The 27,022-nt window shown below is 36.1% G+C and overlaps 2 protein-coding genes across 3 annotated transcripts in view; one reads left to right on the top strand and one right to left on the bottom strand.

Moving 5' to 3' along the window:
* Nucleotides 1-1,306, bottom strand: part of LOC114880118 (low affinity immunoglobulin epsilon Fc receptor-like) — an 88,155-nt gene extending 86,849 nt beyond the window's left edge. The window contains exon 1 of the mRNA XM_029195770.2: nucleotides 1,247-1,306. The gene's annotated coding sequence lies outside the window, so the exon portion shown is untranslated. The remainder of the gene's footprint in view (nucleotides 1-1,246) is intronic.
* A 12,566-nt stretch (nucleotides 1,307-13,872) lies between these two features.
* The window catches only part of LOC114876909 (dipeptidase 1-like), an 87,714-nt gene continuing 74,564 nt past the window's right edge, over nucleotides 13,873-27,022 (top strand). Inside the window, exons 1-2 of one of the 2 annotated variants that reach the window (XM_046285669.1) lie at nucleotides 13,873-14,059; nucleotides 15,259-15,407. In XM_046285669.1, the coding sequence (XP_046141625.1) occupies nucleotides 15,402-15,407 (6 nt within the window). In that variant the 5' untranslated portion in view covers nucleotides 13,873-14,059; nucleotides 15,259-15,401. Of the gene's footprint in view, nucleotides 14,060-14,456; nucleotides 14,627-15,258; nucleotides 15,408-27,022 lie in introns of those variants that run through there. The other variant, XM_046285670.1, reaches the window with a different exon arrangement.

Genomic DNA, 27,022 nt, shown 5'->3' with positions numbered 1-27,022 from the left:
AAGGAAAATCCTGGTATCAAAGAGGAACTTCATCCTGCACAGATTTCCGCTCCTTTCATGGCAGCGAACCCGGAACGTTACTGCGTGTAATATCGTTCAGTCACTTTTGCTATGAGCTGGCAAAGTCATCGATCTTTGCTATTTTAAAGGTGAAACCGCGAAAATTGATTGCCGAATATACGAACTGGACAAGCTTCCGATTTTAACGCAAATTTTTTACGTAACCATAGTATCAATAATATCAACATTAATAATCTTAATTGAGATGCAAATGTAATGCAAATTTTAATTGAAATTGAAATGAATAATTTTTTGATATTTTTAAGCTGAAACTCTCAAATGCAATACTATTATAAAAAGGAATTAAAAATTGCATAAAATCAAAGATTCCCAATTACACGCCAGACGATTCATTAAATAAGAATCTTTAAAAAAATCTGATCTGAATGAATCAATTTCTCTCGGTAAATATAAACAGAGGCTCATTACAAGGTTCTATGTAACACCGATAAAAAGCAATTTATCAGCTACCATGTGCTAAAAGGATTGTCAAGCACGAGTGTTCCAACACCTAGTTCGAGCATGGTAGAGAGGGTACACGAACGTTTTAACGAGTGACGATTAAACGACGAGAAAGGTGTACGCTGTTAACGCGGACAGTTACGAGCAATTGATGAGTAGTATTGTGTAGCTAATAGCCGACTCGTTTGACGTTAAACGAGCCATCGCTCTTTCCCGCGATCCTGATGACATTACATCAGCGTAGTCCAACCTAACCACCAAGGAAATTGTTCGAAATAGCTATGGAAAGGGGGGAGGTGGTGAGTTCGGAAAAGCTCGAGTGCGGTTTACGATTCGCGTGCAGTTTAATCGAACGATTTCACTGCATTAGATCCACCGGATGATGCTAGGGAGGGAATGAAGCTGGCTCTAATCGGGAGGAAATAATTTGTTTGGTCAAGCACCGGTTACGTGGAATCTGATTGATTGCAGATGATCGATCGGTGTAAACAGACCGTGTCGAGGAATTAGGACCCGTTCGCTAATTATCATAGTTAATCGCTCGATCATGATTCCCATTGTAGGGAAACCTGATCGCTAAACTTTAGACAGAAACTTGTGCTCATCTCTGCAAGAATAACAAATTTCCAAGAACGGAACACGATCGAACCTCCAACTTCCCCTTTCATCGCGTTATTTACGTTTCGACGAACCCGGTTCCCCCAAGGATTCACTTCACACGTACCACTCGCAGCCAGCCAGGCAACGCGCTTCAACGGCGTGAAAATCGAGTCGGAAGTAAAATCGACACGGTACCGGAAGACGAGGGATGCGTAGACGATCAACGCGATTCCTCCTCTCTGCTTCACGAATTTATCATCAGCGTGTTTTCGCTTTGAGATCGAAAGGCGTGCACACGTGACAGACGCGAACGAACCTCTTTCTGTGCAGAGAACCAGGCTCCAGATGGAGGTCTACCGAGACACTGACGACTGCTCTCGCCACGAGGACATTCCCCGATTCTCAGGTGTACCAGCGACAAAGATACACCTGGGGGGCCAGGTAGAGGGAGAAAGAGAAAGAAATGTTCGCCGTTCCCGATCCTACTACCTTTGGCTGTTTCTTGGTCGCGCCTTCTTATTCCGCGTCTCTTTCCCTCGTTCGTCCCAGGTTTTCACGATTTTCTCCTTTCTCCCTCCTCCTCGTGCTTCGACACGTGGGAGAGGGAGAGAGTAAGAGGTTCCCTGAATAATCCCGCGAAGGCTTGGCACCTGGATTTACTAAGTGTATGCACATACGAAATTTCTGTCACGGTATAATCAGCAACTTTAACGAGAACAGACGATTGTTAATTGGGAGGAGGTGTCATATTTGGGTCACTGGTTTCGCGTGTGTTTCAATATTGTCGACAGTCGTGTGCTGGATTTTTGGAGAAAATTAAATACTTAACTTATCTTAATTTTATTTATTCTGAATATTTTCGTTATTTATAATAATTTGAAAAAAATAGAGGACAACAATTTGATAAGAAATCAATAGTTAATGAGATATCTTTCTACTATGCCTTCACCAATTTGAAAGATATTATAAAATTATTAGAATGATTCATATAGATTATATAACAAGAAAAATTGAGACGTGTCTGCTACTAAAATATACTGTGTATCTTTTATAAAACTATCAGTCAGCTATCTGTTTGTGAAATATTTACTTTCATTTTAGAAATGGAGAAGTGTAGATCGATTGGGTGATCAATCAATACGATGGGCTTGTTAGTTGATTGCACAACGATGAACCAATATGCCTGTGTGATGAGTCTACGAAAGTTACTATCTGATTTAAATAAATAATTTAAAAAAATTCCAATATAATATTTTCAGTTTACGTTAGACAGATGAACATATTTATTGGGATAGATCGAACAGAGAGAATGTTGAAGATGATAGGATGATTTCTAATTGGCGTAAATAAGAAGAAAACGTGACGACCTTTGCCATTATTTTCGTTTACACAATTCTGAATCGCCGAGGGGAACTGATCCTATTTTTCTCGATGTAGCCACATTCCAGGATGACCTGGAATTCTGCACCTTTATTGGAATTCACCTTCTGGCATTACATTCGATAGTACTAACGCCGTTCAAACTGTACCTTCTCCTTTCTTCCACCAGTTATTCAATTACACAAAATTCTACGCGTTATAATTTTTCTAATTTTTATCTTACCAAAATTATTTGAAACGAAATGTCAATTATTCACGCGTTCCTTGAAATCACTAGAGAGTATTCCTCACCAATTTCCTCCTTAAACTTTCCAGAAACTAAATTCCAACGAGACGAAAAGGTAACAAAGTTTGCCGAAATCGTTTGCAAACTTGAATGAAACGAATAAAGTGTGTTACTTTTCATGGGGCAATTTCAACGACAAAGACTGACGATTGAATTCGAAGCAGAGAGGGTTAAAACCGACAGCGATTACTCTGCAAGATTCGACGGAGTGGTCGATCGAGTGCGGGTCATTTAAATAATTCGGCAAAGTTTTATCGAGTGACGGAGTTGCCGGTGAACGCTCCGACGGGAAGTTCGGTAAAGCGAGGGTAATTGGGAATCGTGGGTATTCGATGTTAACACCCCGCTTCGCGAATTTACCATCAGCCTCTGTCTCGAATAATAAGGGTGGAAGTGGGCCGACTTCGGAAATCAATAAATACCAAACGTAGAAACTTTTCTACTATTACCAGTTGAGTAGATTGAACAATTGAAAAACTGGTTTCCAGTAGAACGCCCTGCTTTCTACGTGGATTAATCCCATGCACGCGTCTGCATCAAGGTAAATTGCTTTTGCATGTTGTGTCCTGAATCTTCTTGCCTTGATTTTCTTTTTCTCTTAAACAGATAAGAATTATTCAGACATATAGTAATTTAATTTTACAAGTAATGTTATAAGTACTTAACCTTTTTTATTATGTAAAATAATTATAAATTTTTAAAATACTCAAAGTTCAGAACCCTTGGAGTGGAATTCATATCGAAAAATAATTTTCCCTACTTTGATTAAAACATTACAATTCTACATTTTATTTTCTATTTCACCAAGTCAATATTTAATTAATATATATATATTCTTGGAATTAAGATATTTTTCTTTCTGGAATATATTCATATTGCTAAGGACGTTTAATGCATGGAATACCGTTTTCAAAAGGGGATGAAACAGTTCTTAACATAGCCATCCTGCGTGACGACAAAAAAAAGAGATAATGAAACTAGGTCGCTCGACGTCTGAACACGAAAAGAATTTGAAAATGCAATGCGTCACGCTTCGTGTCACGTAATAGACGTAGAAGAAATGAATTTGCACGCGAGGCCGATATGAAGAGGATTCAGAGAAAAAGGGATTCATAGTCTCTATAAAAAGGAGTGTCCCATTATCGTTTTTCCGCTGGTGGCCTCCTCAATCATCGCCTTGACTGTTCATTAACCCTTTTGCGCCGCGCTACATATGTAGGACTTTTAATTTTCTTCCCTACCTTTCTTTCTCCCGTTCCGCTCCATTGTTGGACACAGGCTGTCCTGTTACTACTGGCCTCCGGAAAATAACCCCGGCTTTGTGCGGCTGACATTTCGTGCAATTTTTCAGACACGTTCTCCGGCTGGACGCTAACGTCCAACGACAAATAAGGCGTCAGGAACGTGAAAATTCAAGGTAATATCAAAATCCTCGAACTCGACAAAAAGATAGTTGCCCAGGTGAGAAAATAACTGTAAAGTTAAAATGAATTTCTGATGAGATGTTAATCCCTAGAATTTAAATCTTTACGCAAATATGCCATTTTTGATGAAATACAAATTGGAAAGTGGTAGATGCAAAGCCTACCTCGGAGGCTGAAATATTTGTGAAATTTTTTTAATTTAAAGAAAGGAAATATTTGAACGATAAGGTAGCTTTGCTGTTCCTTAATTTCATATTCTCTTGCATTCTAAAGTACTCGCTGCGACGTACTCCAGAAGAAAGTACGCTGGGGTGAAAACAAAAAAAAGTGAATGGTTAGGTGGTAAATGGAAGGAAGAGCTGCAAGAAGAAATATCTCTCGAGGAAATTAAAACGTCAGGTTGCCTCGGGAACAGAAGCTTCGGTTACTTATTTATTCCATTATGAAAGCTTGCGGTTGTTTCATTGCATAGGTGGAAGTGTACCCGTTCGCTGTATACACACTTTTCTCATCGGTGTCACTTTAGAAATTCTCTATTTAACGTCTCGTCTGGGGAATACCTAGGGTATTAAAAATTACGCGCATTTAAACGTAGCCGAGTCCCACGCTCGTAATGAACGCACGAACAAACCAGTTTCCTGCACGAAATTATGCTGAAACTATTAAATAACTTGTCACGTAGATTCGTTACTTTTTCGAGTAAACTTTATCCCGTGTATCTCGATGAAAACGTAACAAGTTTTAATTGCTGTGTTGCGATAAAACGTAGAGACCGGTGCGAAAGTCATTAAAGGCTTTTGAAAATTAATATCTTCTACAAATTTAATTTTTCCTCCCTTTCATTTTTTCTTTAATTAACGCCTATTAGTATTATTAATATTTACAGTTTTAATACTAATACGAGAATACAGTTCTTGATTAAAGTAAATGATTGATAAAATTTAACAAATATTTGTCCCTCCAAAGTCTGTAAAATTTGAATATTAATAAACTTAATATTTCCCATGCATATATTCCATCGAACAATTAGTTACAAAACGTTCGTATGGAAGAAAAAATCACTGTGTTCGGTTGGACGAAAAGGAAATATTATTATATGTAAATTCCTGCTGAATTAACCGAGTCTCGTTCATCGTGACCGCCACTTCATTCTCACCAATGCAATTCGTGTATGCATATATGCATACGTAATATGAATAACGTATAATACAGTGATATTTATCATCTACCAGCAAGATGATTCCAATGGTCCGCAATTTATTCGAGCAAGCCAATATAGAGGCAGGAAGCGAGAGGTCTGATTAATTAACGGCTTTTGCTTGCATTCGTACTGTGACATTTCGTTATGCGAACACGCTTTGTTACTCCGTTATTGCTGCGCTAATTCATCCGATCAGTCATTTATTAGCTTTACACACCCAGGGTGATGTAATTCTACCGGTTTCGACGTAAGCAAATGCAATGAGAGACCTTTGCCAGCTTTCTGTCTCATCGTTTATTGGGAGACGGCTAATAAGAGATTCTTCGAAGGTTTCCGCGAAATTCATCGGTCTATGAATTTGTCAGCCTCATTACCATGCAATGGTCGAGTGGATTAATTACAAGAAACGTACAGGGTGTTGGCAATATTCTTCGACACCACAAATAGATAATTTATATTATTAACAATTATTTCATTTGTGCCGTCCACAGCTCAAAGTGATTAACTTCACCTTTTTAATTTTAAAAATTTTAGCATCAAATTGATTCTTAATTTTGTATATTTTATCAAGTTCTCTATTTCTCTTTTTTTTAAGTTAATCAATTTGACAAATGAACAGCTTCTCTAATTAAAGATGTTCGTATTGGGTTTTTTCTAATCTTAACATATAAGTTATAGAAATTTTTCTTCTGATAATAAATTATCAAACGAAAAATCCAAAATACTATACTTAAAATTCACTTTTTTCCATTGTATTAGGTACAAATGAAATATATTTTAGAACAACCATAATATCGCTTTCATATTGCAATAAACTAACAAAAGAGGAATATTCGCTCTAGGTATCTTGTCCCTGTAACTTTCCTGTCGTCAGTTCAGTGAAAATTCAGCTTGTTCGAAAAGCTCGCTAGGGGCGAACACAATTTTTAAACGAAACATTAAACACCGACGTTGCTGGTGGAAGTTCGCAATATTCTGTAGAGCAAGCCATGTATACATTTACGATATCACGCCGGTGTGTTTAATGGATGGGAATGTTTATAGGATCTTTTGATACACGAAATAGAAGGAACCGATGAAGATCGAAGATACATAGCTTGTGTTATAACTCTACACGAATTATTTCTGGTATCTAATACTTTTCTTCCGTATCCGCTGAGATTGCACGAATAAAAGAATCCCGATTTTTCCGGCACACGCCATTATCTTGGAATTCTTTTCTCCTTCGAACGATTCAAGAAAGCCTGCTCGAAGGTGCTCTTGCACTGACGATAATTGCCGTTTCTATTAAATCGGCTTTCTTCCTTAAGGAAATCGACTTTTTATTTAGGTCAATCGATAGTAAGACTTCATTCGAACAGCTAAAATTATTTTTGTAAGTATCTTGCTTAAATCTTGTACCTTTCTATGATAAATTATATTACTGATTAATCTTTTATTATATTTTCAACTAGAGATATAAAATAACACAAAATTAAGGAAGAGAAATTGATTGGAACAATTTCTGTAATTGGACCTTGTTATTATTCGAACTCATGTCTGGACCATTAATTTAACTACGAAACCTAATACAATATATAATACCATAATACCCGAAGAACATTTCCTGCAGTCTGACAAAGACGTCAACGGTTAGCTTACGATAAAACACAATCACCCCATTTTAGGCCATTATCACCCCATTTCACGGGTAAAACCAGATGGAGGCCAAATAAAATATAGCGTCTGGTTGTCTGGTCCGTTGATGTGCCAATTATCACAGGATCTAAGAGAGATTTATACATACAGGTGGCGGTCCTTTTAAGGAAAGTTCAAAATTTAAGGGGAATATTCTGTGGATGTCATTGTTGATGTTTCCGTGTTAAATATTTAATATTAATACCTAACTATAATCAACATTCATTTTTACCCTCAACGAAAAAAAAGAAATATAGAATCTAAGACGAAATAAATTAGCTACCCTCCGATGATTAATTAAAAATATGAACCTCCAAAAACTCTTCCTTTCATCTGTCCACCCAAACAGAACTCAATCACGATTAATCCCCTGGCAAAGAACAAAAGGATCTAAAAGGGTGGAAATTCATTTTCATCTCTTTCAAGAGAAAAACCCACAAAGGAGGAACGAACAGTGTCTGGTATGATGGTAGATCTTGAAAAATATGGAAAAACTGATGGGATTAAGCCACGTTGTGTCGCGGTAACATTGGGGTCACCGTTAGACAAATAGGCTCTCGTCGGTCTTAAAACATTCTTCCGGTTCAAGGGACGCGAACAGAGGGAAGGAATGCAAGGAACTTCCCTTCGAATCACGTTCGAATCTCTTCCACGTTCGTTCTTCTGTAAGTGTCTTTCCTACGGTTCTCGGATAGATAAACGAATCGCGGATGTTGAAGCGCTCGTGAATCTTCCTAATTTTCCGTCTTACGAACCTGCTCGGTCACGTATGCGAGGATCACGCGGTGTGCTATACCAAGACGTGAAATATGGCCGGAGGAATGGTAGCCGGAAGTAGGAAAAATGAGCCAAGATCAATTGTGATAAAATAGAGCAACGCTGTTACGTTCCTTTCCACCTTCGTGGTTTTTGAAAATCGTTGCCGCGAAATGGAAACGTTTCCACATCGAGCTTGATAAAACCTTGTCGTTTGTTTCGAACCGTTCGATCAATATTTATTTTCCTCCTTCCTGGGAACATTGGCAGGTTGAATACCCTGGGAAACCGTTGGTGACCAGGACCAATAAAGGGATCAATTTAGTTTAAAAAAAAAACATTTCCTGCTACAAAAGCTTAAGAATAATAATATAAAATCAAACAATTTTTCATAGTATATTAAACAATATTCATGAATTTTTTCAAATCATCTCTCCGTGTTAGATATTTTTTCAATTTTTCTAGAAACGACATTCACCCCCTTTTCATTTTTTATACCTGTAACATTAATCCTTGCTTTTCGAATTTTCAGAATTGATATCATATAGTATTTTTTCATATGAATTATCGTAAGGTATTCTGTTCGAGTTGAAAGAGATAAAGAACATGGAATTTTTATTTGTTATTCGAGTTATGGTTTTATAAACCTAACTTGTTGTTTTATTTAAAAAGGATTAATTTATGGTTATTGTGTATCGGCGTTATTGCTAGTTTCACTACAGAAAAATGTTTCTCAGAATGGGAAGCAATAATATGCAAATTTAACGAGCTGTGTATTTATATAGCAGAGATAAATAAGCACGTCATAAACAGCGATTACGAGTGAGTGCATTTTTTAAAGCTGAATAATGCGTGAAGAGCAAGAGATTAAAACAACAATTCTGAAACAGCAGAGAGGAAATGGGACGAGTTTTAAACGGTCTTTAGGACAGAACGTGTAATACATTAAATCTACTTAATATGTGTTGCATTTAATCTGGCTTAATCCCTCCAATCATCTTAATTCAAAGACATTCTCTTGGAAATTTCTGAAAATATCTTCTACATTTGTAAAATAATAACGATCCATCTGTTAAGTTACATTATTGTAAAAATTTTTATTACTTTCCACACCTTAACTTGAATACAATAATAATTTGACATATTAAAATTTCAGTAATTTAAAAATTATGTAATAGAGTCAATAGTAACATAATTGTAATTTAAAAAATCAAAGATATTAGTTCATTATCAGAAATAAAAAAAGAAATCCATCGAGCACCATTACTCACTCAGACACCAATATCCATTAACTCAAAGAAACATGTTGACAAAATATTACATGTCAGAAATTTATCTGGTGATATTTGGACGTGTTCACGTTCACTCATTTCTCAAAGGAGAAACAAGATAAGAAAAAAGAAGAACACATCTTACTTCGTTTCGTTTACCAACTCAGGAGTATTCTGCGATCCTCGATCATCGTCGATCTGCCAGAAGGGGTGGATAGGAGGAAAATGGAGTTTACGAAACTATCTCCCAGAGACGATAGAAACTAAATCGAGTTTCCACGGGGTGCTACGACCATTTGTCATTAGAAGAGAATTCGTACAGAGAACACAGTTGCCCTTCCAGACACTTCTTGATTACAGTTCGAAACGACTAGAAAGAAGTTCACCTTTGCTATTACCACCTTCTACTTCTTCCACTTGATTATCTATATATTTGTATATTCTAAGGTTCTAAAGATTTCAGGGTTCTGAAATTCAAAAATTCAAAAATTTTAAGCTCTAATGTTCTAAAATTCTATGATTCAAAAATTCTAAGGTTCCAAAATTATAAATTTCCAAAATTCGAAGGTTTCAAAATTCTGAGATTCCAAAATTCTAAAGTTCTGAAATCATAAAATTCTCAAATTCTAAGGAAGCTAACCCACCCCAGAAGAAACGCTACTTCCACCGATGAGCATAGTTGCTCTCACAATTCAGCGATGGTTTTACGGTGACGACAACATTCATTCTCGGTAGTAAAAGGGCTAGTTACGCCAATGTTGTCTTTCTTCCTGTCCCAGATGAAGAACGGACGAATGATAGGGGATCAACGTCCCGTCGAGTCGTCCACAGAGATCCTCGATCATATTTACGAGCCCTTCATCCAGCCGGGATCAGTCGAGTAACCTGGCAGAATGCATCCAACATGGAGTAGAATGGAGTTTGCGAAACTCTGGCTGAGCTACGGTCAGAGATGGAACTGGACGTTTCTCTGTATACCGAGTCCATTTATCGCCAGAGAATTTTGATATGGACAGTCTCTCGTGATGAAGGACACTTCCCTTTGCTTTCCAACATACCTCTCGTCCTCTGTGTGTATCTCCAGGCTTAGAAAGTGGACCAACGAAGAGCGAACATTTCAGTCAAGATTTTCTTTGACTCTGCTATTCTCGTTCATCCCTAGCCTGCATTGCGATATTATTGGGAGACTCATCGACACAGCTATATGAATATCGTGCAAATTAGTCGCGAAATGTTTTCCTTTGAGGGGCATTATTGGTCGAACAACAACCATTGGTGCATTAACAATGGCTCAGCCACATTGTCGTGGATTTCGACGTTAACGAAAACATATGGATGAACTGGTTCAACGAGTTTAATCCTTTCTGTTTGATCTTTTATGTAGGTATCGCTTTAGTATAAATAGAGTCCCACATAAATGATAGCGTAATCGGAAATATTGAGATTCTGAAAAGAAAATACAGAATCTAAATTTATACAGTACCATATAGAATGTTTCAAAAGAAATGTTGAAAAACGAACGAAATAAAAGTGTGAGCAATTGGCAAGAAATTTAATTCCTCAGGATCACGTTCGTGGAAGAACGATGAAGTTCGCGCGGCACAGCTGCCTCTAATCGCACCGTTTTGGAACAGAGAGGACATAACGAATCGGAAGTTTGTTGATCGAAAACTACGTGCGCCAGGTTTCCGCGTAAACGAGCAACGGAGTGGCACAAGTAATTAAAAAAAAAAAAAGGTCGAAGTTAGTCGCGCAGCAACGGCACAATCCCATCATTCGGGTTAATGCCTCGGTGATTAAACGCGAGTATCGATCGCGTGTGCGTGCACTTTTCGAGAGTCGGAAAAAGTGGATGGATTTTTAACAGAACGAGCCGAGCATAAAAAGGAGTATTCGAAAAAGCGAATGCCTGCTTGTTGGAGATGCTCGTTTCTGTACGGTTACGCGGTTACCGATCGTACCCAGTTCCCGTTCGATCTCCCGATATTTCCTCGTGTCCTTTCGAATCACGAGCGATAAATTCCTTCGTGCGGACTACTGCCGGAATTATTGCGAACGGCAAAATATTTGAACCGTTAGACATGGCAACTGGGATTTTCCCTCGATTCTGTACGAGAATTTTGAGTTACGTCGAATGGAAGAAGGTGTCTGTACTTTTGGTAGAATTTCATTTTCAATTTTTTTTCAATGTTCAAATTTTCAATTTTAAATATCGATCAAGAAGGGTTTGACATCGTTCGATATTTATTGATTTGATCCAAAAATTTAATTGGTACTGTTCTTAGCAATTCAAAACGAGCCATTAATGAAAAAATAACAAACATTACAAAATAATGCCATGATTAATTAGGAAGCAGTGAAACGATCGATGAACGAGCTTACTACCTGTTTTCCGTTGAATCGTAAAATTACAAATAATTAATGTCAAACGTTGTAATTAATTTAACTCGTTGAATTTAATTCAGCGTTCAATTGGTGAATGAAAATTGTTGAATTTTTAAATGGAATAAAAATTAATTCCGTGGAAAATAATTTTACCTCCTCACAGTTAATTAGCAAATTTTAATTACTGCCTTTCTATGAGTTGAAGATTTCATGTTTCAAGGAAGCAAATTAAAGAAAATGGTTCGACAAGGCTAAAGGAAATGCTACCTTTTTTTTAAGCCTATATTCTCCATGTTGAAACCTTACAATCAATAATGCTGCAATAGCGAACCCCTATAATTATCAGCAAACACGAGGTTGCTTATCGAGCAACCGCAAGATTCGATGCTCGAATTCCTCTGGCGCTTCGAATAACGTTCACTAGTGCAGCGGCATCCTTGCGCTTTACTATTAAATATTAAATAGCGAGGGGATGCAAGCATAACAAGGTTTCTGGTTAGATTGCTGAGAATTAGTCATTAACCAAACGCAGCGTGAAATTCAAAGGATGAAATCTGTTATTTGTCGACGTGTTCTCGCTTCGGAATCATCCAGGTACACGGTTAAGATTTGTATCTGGAAGAAAATTAATTAAAGTGCACAAATTGGCCGTAGCCGAATCATCGCGCCCCATTAAAGCTCCTTGCGGGCAATTGTCGAGCCGCAATTGTTCTTGACCAACCGCAAGCTCAGTCTGGGCATTACCCAATCATGCTTTCGTCCGTGCTGAAAATTTCATGAGATGGCTTCAGTAATTAACACTTTGACGCTGGTATATTGGAAAGAATCAATGGCTATTGTAATTTCAGTCACGTTCGCAATTCACCGAAATAAGTTTTATCAGAATAAAATCTAATAAATCTGATTTCGAATATTCGAAATAAAAAATCTGAAACCTGTAATTCGTTATTAGTTGTTAATAACGTTAATGAAAATGAATCACTCCTCAAATTATGTTGATTCAATTTAATTCTTTGTCCTCCTGAAATATATGACAAAGCTTTTTATTGTTTATATAAATGAGTGCCTGAATAATTCCCAGATTTATACGATAATGAACATAATTCTTGACGAGGAAAATTTGCAGCCAATTAGCTCGTATTATTTGCACTGAATAATTAATAATTGTATTACACCGTCGATAATACAAATCATAATTACACAGATCAAATAATATCGATTGATCAGGTCTCAGCATGAGGGAGTTGCTGCATTTGAAGACCTAACCACGTATCATCCACCCTGATTTTAAGTAAATTTTTATTCTTATTTTAGACTTTCATCCTTTTGCTACATGTGCAAACGAAACAGGGAGAATGAAATGATAATTAATCAGAACGTTTGTTTCATTTTTAATAGCGAAAGATAATACTACTTGATATCATATAATGAACCAATTGCATATTCATGTTACCCATTCATAAATGCTAATGATTCCTACCTATACGAACGCTTGTAAAGCCAGTTTAATTAAACACTGCAGTGTTTAAGGATTTGTTTATCTTAGCTTAGCTAACTTTGTGGCCATTAAATGATGGAATCATTACACACCATTAAAGTTCCTTACGGGCAATTGTTTTTGACTAATCACTAGCTCGGCCGAATCAAGCTTTCGACCGAGAAAACCGCGTTGAAAAGTTGATGGAATAATTAATGGAAATTAATTGCACGTTGAGCTATAAGTTATGTCTAGCTTACTTCCTTACAGTTGCACCGCGAATAATAGAGCTTGCTATTGTTGCTTTTCGGTCAGAAGATTTATATATGACCCTATTTCAAATTTGTATAACTAATAATAATTCCTGATAATTATTTAATGCTGCAGTAGTTGTCTGTTGCTAAATCAGTTAAGACTCTTGATTTCAATTTTGACGTTTAATCATAATTATGAAATGTAATCATAGTATCGTTTTTTATTTAATTAAAATTTATAATCAGGTGTCGTTTTTAATTACGTGAAATTTACACAGAAAAGCATACCTCTTATACTGCTAGAGATTTATTAATGTAAAGTACGATGAAAAATTTAAGCGAAAATATCTCAACGAACAAGTAATAATAATTAATTCAGTACTCGCATTTGAAAGCACTGGTTCATTTCATGTGAAAAAGATACTTTTAATTCCAGCAAGGTGTTATTTTCAAATAAAACTGATTCTCTGTTAATACTGGATGCCCCAGATTTTACTCGTAAAACGATGCTAGTATCGCAATAAAGAATTTTTAATACGCGTCAAAAATTAATACAAAGAATTCCTAATGAATTGCGGACTCGTATTACGCGGTACATTTATATTTTCGCGGGTGTAACGCCATTGTTATTAACACTTCGAAAGCCACGAGGCTCATATATTCGAAGGGACGGCTGAATAAAACATAGTCTACAGTAGCAGTGTATTAACTTATTATATTTGGACAAATTAAGTGTTATTTCTTGGAAAATATTATCAATTAAACTGTGTTTAAAGTCAAGTGTTTTGAACCAATGAAGAAAACAACATAAACATACATAATTTAGGTAAGTGTAACTTTTGATTAACTTTTAGGTTAAGTTATATAAAAGTCGAGCCTTTAATCATGATTCCTGTCATGGAGAAAAGTCCTAAGAAGAGTAGGAAATATTTGTCTGTTTCATAAATACGTGTTTACACATGTAAATTACATAATAGTTTATATAATCTAAGTGACTCGTGTAAGACGGAACGTATTCCTCATGTTATAGGACAGGGGGATCATTGTAATTTACAAGCCTAACTTAACAGTATAATAAATATAAATAAAAATCACTGTAGCTTCTATATAACGATTTAGAAAGTACCACCAGAAGTGGGGTCTTACTCAAACCGAAACGTAAGCACATGCATTGATTGGAGTAGTACTTACGCTTACTTGACTCAAGTAGTTACGACGTAAACCGTGTTCGTGGAAAGACGTTAAAGTCACGTCACGGCGATTCGAAGTGAGTTATTTAGCTTAATCGGCGATTTTACTGTGTGCCAGTGCAGGAATTTCCACCTTTTCTCTACTTGCAATCGAAATCATTCTTGAGAGTTACTACGCTGAAGTATATTCGCTGCAATAACCGGTATTTGAACTTCTTCATTTTAACACATTGCCTATCGTAGTACCAACAATCAAATTCCAATCGTAGTAATAATACAATATATTCATATTCACCCGTTAGTCAACGTGTTTATATTTTCATCGCGGCGGGCATTTACCTCAAATGTAAACATAAACGCAACATTGGACGAGGTATTATAAGAACGCGTTGTAAACACGAAACGATCGACGGTCTCGAGACAATAGGCGTGTACGAAACATGCGGTATTTTTCGCAGTATTTCACGCCGAAGAAATTCAGGGGCAACGGCAGCTTCATACGAGGGGGGTTGTTTTCGAGGCCGAGTAGAGAGTTTGCGCTTAGCCAGGCCGACTGGTGGTTGGTTCGAGCTTGCCAGCTTTCGAGCAGCAGCCAGTCGCCGGCTGCCGGGCCACGACCTCGCATCTCACCCGGTTTCCGCTTCCCTTTACACTCGTATATCACGCCACGCTTCTCTTTACATCGCGAATTTCAAGTGTTCCATTCATTATTCATTTCCTTTCCCTATTAACACGCGACTATTTTCTTACATCGAACAATATCGAGTGACGAACTTTCCACGGAAAGTTCTGTGATAGAGTACAAGTGCAAACGTGAATAAGAAAATCTTTCCAGTGAAGTGAAACTACACGAGGATTCTTCAAGGTGACGAATCGTCTCGTTTTGGCATGGCGAATGGGTGACAGACACGGGGCTACTGGTCCATCCGGGATTGAAGGTGTTTTTCCGCAACGGGGGAACCATGTGAGCCTACGACCATGAGGGTGAGTTTTGCTATTGTTTCTTTTACGTTCAGATATTCGGTCGCTTTTGGGGTTGGAAATTAACCCTCACACGCTAAATTTGGCTCTCAAAAATTTTAATGAAATTTTTAATGTGCTACTATTAGAATTAGAATGTTGAATCTTAAATGAAAAAGGTAGAAGTTCTTTTTAATTAAAAACGGTTGTATCAATCTTGCAATAAAATTACAAGGTACCGTTTTAATAATACAAATTGCAAGTATGAAGAAAATTAAAAATATTCAGATTCTGTTTACAAACTTCATCACAGATTTGCATTATTAAAATAAAAAGTACAGTAGAATCTGGTTATCGATTTTTTTTCTAATTTTTCAATATTTGTATTCTATTTTAATTTGAAAAATATTGGTCCAATGTATGTTGGATTTTATCTTTGTATACGTGTAACACGTCGTTATATACTATTGTCGAAATAAAGTTTCTATCGCGTATGTATTAAATGGATTCTCCGATTAAATGGAATGCAAATAAGACGACAGGGTAAGAGAAGCTCTCGCATAGCGAAAGGTCAATGAAATGTCAGGTCGAATTTTCTGTATTACCGCATCCGCGGTAAGTGTTACCGTTTAAACCCACCCGTTGCGTGTGCTGATTTATTGCACGCTGAACGAGCTACGCAGCTTTGGGTTGTAATTATTTTCACGTGACCGGTGTCGGGATTAAACCCTTCTCTTCCGCGATAGGGCGTGTTTTTACGCTGCCCTACGTGTTGGTTCGACCGTCAATTTAAGTTTCCTTTTTTTCCCGTGACCAGTATTGAAAAAAAGATTTTAGAGTTTATACAATATATTAATTATTTGAAATAATTTTATTCACTAATTAGTACGATAAAATTTCCAGTTAATATTATAAAAATTATAATTTTTTCCTTTTTCTTTCATATAAGACAAAATTAATAACCCTAACAGAAATGAAATGATCTCGGATTAGATTTGAATAAAAATCATTCCGGTATAGAAAGTCGAAGTTAGGAAATCAAGACGATGCAAAAAGCTCGTTCGTTCATTCGTCGTACGTGTTCGCAAAGTAAATGAAATCTCCCCGCGTCGATTAAATCCATAATTAGACACCGGCTGCTTAATTGGTGTTTTCACAAGGAAAATACAGGAATCGATTGAACGGTATCGAGGGGTAAACGTTCCTCCTAATTTTCACGCAGTTACGATGTTCATGCTGTTAGCGAGATTATTGTCTTCGTTCAAGGGAAACTAAATAGCATTCGTTGTAAATTAACCCTTGTCGTCGATTATTCTACCTTGTTTCCATTCGAAACTCGTAGAATCAATACACAGTAGAGTACCTGTACTAAAAAGTTAAGCTAAACTATTTTATTAGGTTTAATTAAATAAAATGTACTCCGGAGTGTTTGCTGTTTTAGAAATTTTTTAAAAATAAATTTATTATTTTTGTATATAAAAATTCTTTTGGATAACATGGCAGGTATAATGGTGTTAGTTCTGAGTATAATAGTATATGAAATAGAAAATTGGAAAAAAGGTCATTGAATAACGTAATACCTACTTAATTTATTTAAAAAACAAAATTATGGCTTTCTGTCCCTACGTCGGTATAATTTCAGAAATCAATAGCTAATCTTGGGAAAACCTTTTCCCTGCGTCAGCAATTAAGATAACAAAGATGAAGGGTGTGATACCCTATGGAAACCCGAATTTGGAACTCGCCACTTGTAAATTAAACTTGAAACTTCGACGAGACGCTCGCGTGATCCCCTTAATCGCGTTATTAATACGAAGACGGAGAGTAATGCAGGCTGATACAACAGTTGAAGAGCATTTTCACGAAAGTGGGTCAAGTTTAGTATAATGCATCGTGACGAAAGGGGATACGTGTGTTCTTAACACTTGGACGATCGAAAATTTCAAAAAATTTGATAAAATTTCTATTATATCTCGTTCCGTTTGAAATTTCTTCGTACAATAATTCTTTAAATAAAGAAATTTCATACGTGATGTTCCTATACGATAGCAGCAATAGGTTATCGAACTGTTTACATTTGTTTAAAGACAAAAAATGATCCATTTCTCTGTTAGATTACTATCGCTGTTCAAACATCTAGTACACGTTCAAATATGATCCAGCTTATTCAAATTTTCTCAATAAACAAAACTTTCAAGAAAAATTGTGTATTTAAGAAAGTAGTGGCTTTTGTTTCATCGTCTCAAACTCAAACTTTCCGTCAGGCTACTTCGAGATAACTTCTTTCCTGGTTTCGTTTACCAACGAAACTCCCGGGAATTCGATTAACAATCACCCTATTGTACAAGGTGATTCCCATTGTTATTCTACCAAGAGGAAATCATCCTTCATTTCTTGAACCTTTTCAACGCTAAATACATTTGATAAAGGGACCGTTTGTTTCATTTGGAAATTGAAACCTTTTCCAATGGAAAATTTGACAATTTTTGTCTACAAATCGAATGCTAGACAATTAAAATGAAAACTTGTATGGAAAATTGAAAAATTAATTAAGCATTATGCTTGGAAAATGGTATTTGCAGTTACAATTTTTGTTTTATTTAAAATAAAATAATTTTGTAATAGAAAATGTGAAAATTGCTAGACAATTAAAATTTAAATTTAAAAAATGACCAAGCATAACGTTTAAAAGATCTAATTTAGTAAATAGAGATAATTAACATATCTACAGTGGTTGCAATGAAACTAATAACCATCAACGGGACCAAAAGTGAAACAACATTAATCTTGCTAAAATAGCCTAGAAATTCCGTGATGATAGCCGTTTTATTTCCTATTTCTAAAACGAGGTTGCTTCAGCGACTCTGTTGCAAGTCATTTCGAACAATTTTCTTGCACGTCCATAAACTCAGCCCGCTTGAAGCAAACCGTAAATATACCGGGTATAGCTCTAGTGAAGATACAATAAAACGAGGCTCGCAGAGCTGGGTCAAACGATTCTCTCGAGCTTTCTTTGATCCACGTGTCAATAGTAAAACACAGTAAATACGTGGAGGGATTTATTTACGACAATGCTTTACCCTCGAATCGGTTCTTTTAATCATGAAAAATGTTTCACCGACTTTTGTTTTCCAATTTATTTTCATTTTTAACTATTCAATAATTGTGTCAATTATTTTTTACTTCAATTAGTAAGATGGATGAATTTTGTATGTATGTATTATCATGCAAATTTTTCATTTTATCAGGCTTTTATTTAATTTTTTTATCAATTTGTTTTATTTATTATTTATATGTATCCTGTTGGCTATGAATAAATATTCAGGTTTTCGTAAACAACTACAATATATTATATTTTATATGATATAATTTTGAATCATGAAATTGTTTGTTTCATTCCGTCCTTTTTTATCAACTATCACTCAATCATGGGTTGATGATATTAGATTTGAGAGACTTTGCGGAGAAAGGAGAAATTCTCGAAACAGAGGTATTTGAAAATTTCCTTCTCGTTTCCCTTGATATCGGTCTTCTTTGACGTTCTCGTAACGTAGAACCTTTGAATCCCAGTAGAATCCAAGAAAATCAACCATTTTCCTGGTTCTACACGCGCTCTATTTCCAGTTACAAGGAAGTAATGATCATCGATTATCGAAACCACATCGACCTGCCTTTGAGAATTGTAGGATTTGTTAATGAAACATTCTGAAAGAGCAATACCTTTCATCTAAGAATTTAATCCAAACCATGATTCTCGATAATTTTTATTTAATCAGTTAAAAAAATGTGTTTCAATATCTCTGTCAGAAGATATGAAATTTATGAAAATATCCAATGAAGGAAGAATTATTTCCGAAAGAATTTTTCGAGGATTTCGGAAAATTATGCCCAGCAATGCTGCTAGAGTTTCTCCAGAGTTGGCGCGGTCGTTCGCTCCAGTTTCACGGCCCAAACTTCTATGTACCATTCGCGAAATTTTCCGCACCCAACTCGCGTGAATGTTACAATAAATTTCGTTCGTTCCACCGTCCACAAATTTCTCGTTTCCCTTTCGTGACAGTGTTCGATTTCCGTTTCTTGTTCGTCCGTCCATTTCCATCTATGCGACCATCGACTATCAATCAAAGCGATAATTAACGATGCCCGTTTCTAATTATCCATGTCCCTGTTGATCGGTATCCATGCTTCGCGTTCGATCGGACCGATCGATTGCGATCAGCTTACCGATTCAACGGACCATCTTGATTTGATTTCGCGCGAATGAATTTCTGGTAAACAGGAATATCGTCGGCAAACACGCCACTCGGAAATCCTCGATTTACTGTCTTTCGTGAAAAGTTATGGCACGCGCTCATAAGTTCTTTCGTATTTTATGTATTTTTCTGATTCGTAAAAGGACTGCGCGAACAACTCTGATGGAAATTGCAGATATAGGAGAGAGAATAAAACACGTGAAATTTTAGAACATTTTAAAATTTATAGAGAGCGATATTTTATATTGTCAAATAAAAAAAGAAAAATAAAGATTCTAATTTCAAAGTCTCTATGGCATCGATAATTACATATAATTATTGATTGATTATCAATATTTTTGATCGCATATTTGGCAGCGTTACAAATTTATTAAAATAGCATTGTAAAATAATTTTCGAACGATTTTGCTGGGAAATACACAAAAGTGTCACGAAGTTAGTTGCCAGACTAATAAATATCATTTTCACTTTCCAATGAATTTATTTATCTTTGGTGAAAATTTATCCTAGCTATTTTCATTAACAGTATCTCATAATTAGCCAGGGAAATGTTGATCGTTATGAGTTTGTCGGAGGCTATAATCTAACGATTCGCTAATACATTTCAACGAGGCTGGTCGTGAAAATAGTGGTCGAAATTCTCTGGCTCGCTGTGTTTTCATAATCCTCTTACATTTTCAGTTAACTGGGTCACCGGAAATTATACATTGTTGCATTCACGCCTGTCTGTCACCGAAAACGAAACAGAGAAACACGCTTTTATACAGAGCTGAAAAATAAATCGGAAGTACCTGGTAAATTTTCACGAAATTGGCACGGAAAAATAAAATAATAAAAATTTGTTAGCAAATTTTGTTTTTCTTTCGCAGTCGTTTAATTATATTTTCCAAGTTACGCCTAATTACAAACTTATATTAAAGACACGAGTAATGTTCTAAGTTCGCGAAGATTTCTTGGCTTCATCAAAATTTCTAGTCAGCTCAGCTCGGTTCCTGATTTGCATGGTATTAAGCGAAGCACCGAGCCGAGCTGAATTTTTACCAGCTCGTAATCGCAACAAGCTGTCGCGATACCCTGGTCCCTCGGTAATTTCGATGGGGCACACCATAGCGTACTTATACCGAGGGAACGCGATCGAATTATTGATAGAAGAGTTATCTCTCGGGCCAGGATGGATTTGCATGTTTAATGCAATCATGGTAATCGATGAAAAAGTTTGAAAGGAAAGGGTCTAGCGATGGGTAGAAAGGGTGGGAGAATGGATTATGGGTGAAACTTTAGGCCTTCTTTTTTTTACTTTCGAGCATCCTGTAAGCATCCCGAGCATGCCAATCCGTGAAAACTTTCCGAGATATTCGTGTAGCAGACGAGTAGCATTTAAATTCCTGGCAATCAGATACGATTGAAAAGTTCAATCGAAACCTCTCTAACTTGAGGCTAGTTATCGTGTAAAACGTGGAAGAAATGAAGAAGAACGGGGATAATGTCTGCACTTATCTTAGAATCATTTAACAACTTTAAACCCATTGAGAGAGTGTAAGAAAAACACCATTATCATCTATATTTTTTATTTTATTTTAACACGTTATGTGCTGAGGGTGTCATTAGAGATCTTCAGCAATAATTTACTTATATTCTTATAAAATTTTTTTAATCTTTGCTATCATTATATTTAAGCACCACTGTGTTTACAACTATGTCAATTTTTCAAGAATACATTAACGAGAATCCAAAACTTAAAAAATATAAAAGCAATGTTGATTTGTTTATAATTAGTTCTATAAATGAGTAAGAGATTCAGGTTGGAAATGTTTAACCACCAGACAGGATGATTGCAAATAGGCAAAATACTGGTGGAAAATAAATGAGAAAGTATAATATCCACGATGGAATTTCATTTCTAATTTTACGGAAGAGAAATTCGATTGAAACAGTCTCAAATCGACCGCATGACCGTGCGAAGCAAAATCACGAAGAGTAATGAGAAATGGTGTCGGTCGTTCGGTTGCGGTTTTAGCTGAAAAAAAAATACGGAATAACAAAAGCTACGCGAGCTGGTTAGGCGAATAATATCCCGAATCAGCAGAGTTTGATGAGTATCAGAGAAAGCCATTATCGAATGGACCGGGTTTGTTAACAAGCACGAATAAGGGCCACGTTTTGTTCTTCTTTCTCGCGAAATCGATCGTGACACCTCGATTCAAAACGAGCGAATAATACACCCCTGACACCCATCTTTTCATTCATTGGCCTAATTAAATCTAATTCATTGAACTTAATTAATTCTATTTTTAAAAATTGGGTATTCAGGACTGACGAATTAATGATTATTAAAACAGTATTCGTAGATTGACTTTTGTTAATTTTGAAAAGAAATACAATTTCCCAGTATAAGTTCCATTCGTTATTCTCTTATAACTTTGAAAATATTCTAAATTTCACCAATATTTTAAATCGTAGAAAGATTTACCGCTTGCTGTAAATCATCCCTTAAAATCGAATACGTTTCCACCTCTGAGCTGTGTGAAACAGAAATTAGAAAAATAATGATAAAATGGTACATCCAATTTGTTCGTCGCCGAGGACGCGTTCCGGGGCCAGTCGGTCGAATCCATTCCAGCTTGCTGCTCAAATTCGAGAGATTCGTTAGAGGCGTGAGCATCCGGTTGGAAAAAATACGGGAACTACCTGACGACATCCTTGGGGCGGAAATCGTCGTCGACGGATAGTTTGCCAGAAACAGCAGCAAGCAATAAAATAAAAAAGAAAAGGGATGAAATTGTAGTGTTTGCATAATATATGAAAAATTTCAAAGATGTTCCTTGAAAGCTTCAGAGGGGTAAGAAGCTGCGAATAAAGCGGATGGAAGAATAAAGAAGGGTTCGTCGAAGTCATTGAATTTCCTGTATCCTCGCGAACGGGTCACGCGATGTATTCTTCAGTCGACTTGTTTCCAAAGTTGTTTCCTTATTTATTCATGGATTGCAGGCACGTTGTCGGGGGACGACTGGAAAAAGATTCTCGTCCCGTTGTCGTTATGGAAATCCATTACAACTGTAACATCGAATTTCGCGGATTTCACGGTAGAAATCCCGTGGCGATCTAAATGTTTTCGCCTCATCCCTGCCCCCGGGGAAAATTCAATTTCCCGTGGAATCGCTTTGTACGCTTCTACCCGTTCGGAACAGCTTGTTTTTCGGTTATCGTTGCTTTCGTTTCGTTTCGTTACGTTCGAATGAAGTGACTGAAATGGTCCCATTCGATATTACTGAGTAAAAGAAAAAAAAAAGAAAAGGAGACGAAATTTCAACGAGGGGGTTGATTATGTGACCGAGGGGAGTCGAGCGACGTTCAGAAATGAAATTACCGGGTTCGTTTAAGGGAAGGTTTGCAAACTGAATTATGCTCATACGTGCTCTTTTCGCTTTCAAAATAATTGTACGAAGATTTAGAGTGATTTAGGGAAAGGATTCTAGTGTTTATGCAGCGCAATTACAGCGCACTTTCGCTTTGAATTAATTAAATATTTGAGTATCAAATAGAGGGATGGTTAAAGGATTAACCCGCGGATTGTTAAATAAAGGTTTTTCTTGAAAACACGAGGTAACTTTTCTTCATTACTTTCGATTATTCAACAGTTTGGAATTTGGAATTTTTAACGTTCGCAATTTTAAAAATGTTCGCTCATCAAAAAGCAGAAGGTATCAGGATTCCTGTCGTGTGAAAGGACTTAATTCTTGAAAGGTTGGAAAAGTAGGTAAGCATGAATAATCGTGATGCCAGGATGATTCGTCGTCGTGGAGGTAGCTTTACGTTGGCCAGAAGCCTGAAGGAGGGAAACCATCTATTACGGATCATTATCAAGTCTTGATTTATAATCCCCTTCGAGCGGTTAAGATCCTGGATCAGCTTTCGGTGCTTTATCACAGCACGTGTAAATCCATCTGCTAAACCTCCCTTGTGTTCAAGCTGATCCTTGTACTACCGATTGTTTCACTCTTATCTTTACATCTCTGATCGATTTTGTTCTGAATTATTAGCCAACCTTTCTTTCCTACCTTTGATAACTCCCCTTTCAACATTTACAAAACATTTTCAGTCCGATCAGTTATTCCTTTTCTTCTGTTTGGAAGAATGGAGGAAAAGATGTTTCCATTTTATCTCTCGGTAATTTTCTTTCGTGCGTATAACTTTGCGTTTGAATAAAATTGATTTCTTTTGTAAGAAAATTGCCGCAAGGAAAATTAATGCTTCGTGCTACGTTGAATGTTTGCGTATTGTTGAACATTTTCTGTTTGTTTGTCCATTTAGTAATTGATTCGTTTCGTTTCGTTAATAAAAAAAAAAATTGATTTAACCAAAGGTTATTTTATTATAACACGATCAAACAATTTTGTTTGGTTGTTTTTTAATTTGCTGGTTCATCGACGCAGTTCGTTGGCCAGGATTAATTATCCTTTGTGAATTAACTATAGCATCGTAGCTGGCGCAATCGTTTGTCAACGCATCAATAAATCAGCCGCCGAATATAGATTAACGTATTATGTTTCTAACGCCGCGAATCCATCCATTATAATTTATTACTGCCGGTGCAACAACCCTCGGGGCTCAACCCCAACTTTAAGTTCCACGTTTGACGAAAATTTGCTCCGACTTTGAAAGGAAATGATCGATCGATAGGAAATCGATTGGCAAATAAGTTAAATAAAGGCTCGATAATTTCTGATGATTATTTTCAATTATTTATTGCTTAATGATGAATGGAAATTATAGATTATCAATTTAATAATTATTTAACCTTTTCATTGCAAATGAAACGGATACCTAAAAAATAGTCATTCTTAACCATTCTTCAAGTTGATCCTTTAATTCACAAAATTTCGTTAAAATCTGAATGAGCCACTTGAAAAATTCACCTTACTGTAATTTTCTGTGAGAAAAGGAAAGACGGATTCTTCGCCGAAATAATCATCGAACAATTGAATCTTGAACGTACAAGTAGTACTTGAGGTTCCCCGCGATCGCGAACTATTTGCTTTAAGCGAATTCTTCTCGAGGAGCTCGGGCTGTTTGTGGAGGTTCACGAACGTCCTCAGGAAGCGACCTGGGCATTCCATTGTTCGCCTAAGTGTCCCAAACATTTACAGAATGTCCATGAGTTGCCCTATTGTCCATCTAAACGTCCTGGCTGTCTATATGCTGTTCCTTGAACGGCATTATGCTAGCCAGGACACTGTATTATCTCTGTTTATTACGTTACTCTGAGATGCTAAGCCTCATTTAAATACATATGCATACGTACAGGCAAAGGATACGCTGAATATTATATAACTAATGGCGTAACTAGTATACCTTAGATTCTGCATTAAGAAATAAGATAAAAATTGTTTTTGAATTGTTCTTAGAAAAATTAACATTAAATGGAACGTATATTTATTTTACATTTGTTCTATATGTTAATAAGTTAACTCTATAAGGTAATATTTTCATTTTATTTTCTTCTGAAAAATAATGTTTTCAGTTTTTCCAGTTGCACCACTGGATACATGGCACCTTGTGCATCCGATATCCGTTTAAACAGTCTCGCATAATGAACAGAGCTTATAATTTATCGGTCTAAACGGTATAGCAACGCGTAACAAGGTACATGTAGCGAATACAGCCTGCTATGTACATTTTGATTCATCCTCAAATCGGCAATTTACGCGAACGGGTTACGTGTCGATATTGGGGATAAATATAAGAGAAAAATTTGGGGCTTAGGGGAAATGAGGTAGCTTTGAATTTAGATATCTAATAATTTCTGAATAAATGTATAGAGATAATTTAGAAACAAAATAATATGATTTTTAATTATAACATATAAAATTTAGTAAAGTAGATATTAATTCTAATTTTCCCGCGTAAACGTTTATAGACAAGTGGTGGGGCCACAGACCTATACATATCGGATCGCTTTTGTTACACTGTCATTTTCCCCGATGGGAACGGGTTGGAACCGGGACATCACCATTTTCCCTGGGGAAGTCTGAATTGATCGCAAGATATTCAACCCTTTTTGAATTCACATTAAATTCAATATTATTCAAAAAATACCTTAATAATTTCTGTGATACAAACCAAGAAACCTGATATTCATTAAATCCGATATTATTCAAAAAATACCTTAATAATTTCTGTAGTGCAAAATAAGGAACCTGATATTCGTTTTTTGATGAGTTTCAATTATACCGGTGTTAAAAACGTTAAAATCTTTTATACATCTTTCTGAATATTATACAATACATCATAAAATCAGGAATGTAGAATTTTGAAAAAGAAAAGAATGGTAGACGGTTCTGTCAGGCAAGATTTTAGCGACATTTATTCGTACGTCGCTGGAATTCGTTTAATTAAACAGAAATTATGGGAACGACCTTTATACATTCTTCACAGCGATCTCAGTCTCGTTCCATATGCATAAAGGTTCGTTGTGCTCGTGAAAAATTCATACGAATTCCGTGCAGTCCGAATTATTTTACACTATAAGTTGTACGCGTTTTAATTTTACGAGTGTCGTAAAAAATGTGACGGTTTAAGCAGCAGAAAGCTTTCCATTTCTTTTCTCCTTCTTTTGCGAACAATCTAATTACATCCAACCTTTCCAGATCATAATTTTCATCATCTAAAATCAATACCATGGCTGATTAACTTAAAGTGAATGTATTTAGTTCTTGAAATAATCAAATATTTCCTGAAACGAGATAATATTTATCCTTTCAACTTAACGAGCCTCGCTGACTTCAATTTCTGATCGAATGTAATGAAGCAGAAAAAGATAATCATGTTGAAAATTTAATTTATCTTGCCATTTACAAAATTTCATCATTTTCACGTTTTTGTATTTCGTGAAGTTCGATTTGCTAATTGGAAATATGGAAATTATATATTTAAAAAATATTTCTCTATAATAAAAACTAATACTACGGGAAAGCTTTCATTTCTGTGCAATTACGTTAAAACATTGATTGCCTTCGCGAACAAACCATCAAAGAATTTCAAAGAATAGTCGGAGATCGCATCGTCTGTGATTTCCTATTATCGGTAACCGAGCTGAATTTAGATTACTCGCTAATCGAATTCATTCCGAAAATTCTGTTCCACTCGTAAAACGATCGCCCTTTACCTCCTTCGTTTTTCCTTTTCATGAAACCTATAACCTCATCACTTGAAAATTTTTTTCTGCCCAAAGAAATTTTAGCGGAAAAGACTTTTCTATTTTTAAAATAAAATCAGACTAAATGGAAACTGCCATCACTTTTTAACAATGTGTTATTTGATGAAATGAAAAATTATTCTTTGATATCATTTACAATTTATATTAATTGATCGTCAACGTGTTGTATA

The sequence above is a fragment of the Osmia bicornis genome, chromosome 5 (assembly GCF_907164935.1).
Source record: "Osmia bicornis bicornis chromosome 5, iOsmBic2.1, whole genome shotgun sequence".
In the NCBI taxonomy this organism is placed as follows: Eukaryota; Metazoa; Arthropoda; class Insecta; order Hymenoptera; family Megachilidae; genus Osmia; species Osmia bicornis.
Note: the sequence above shows the minus strand (reverse complement) of the source record. Positions and strands in the feature narration are given on the sequence as shown.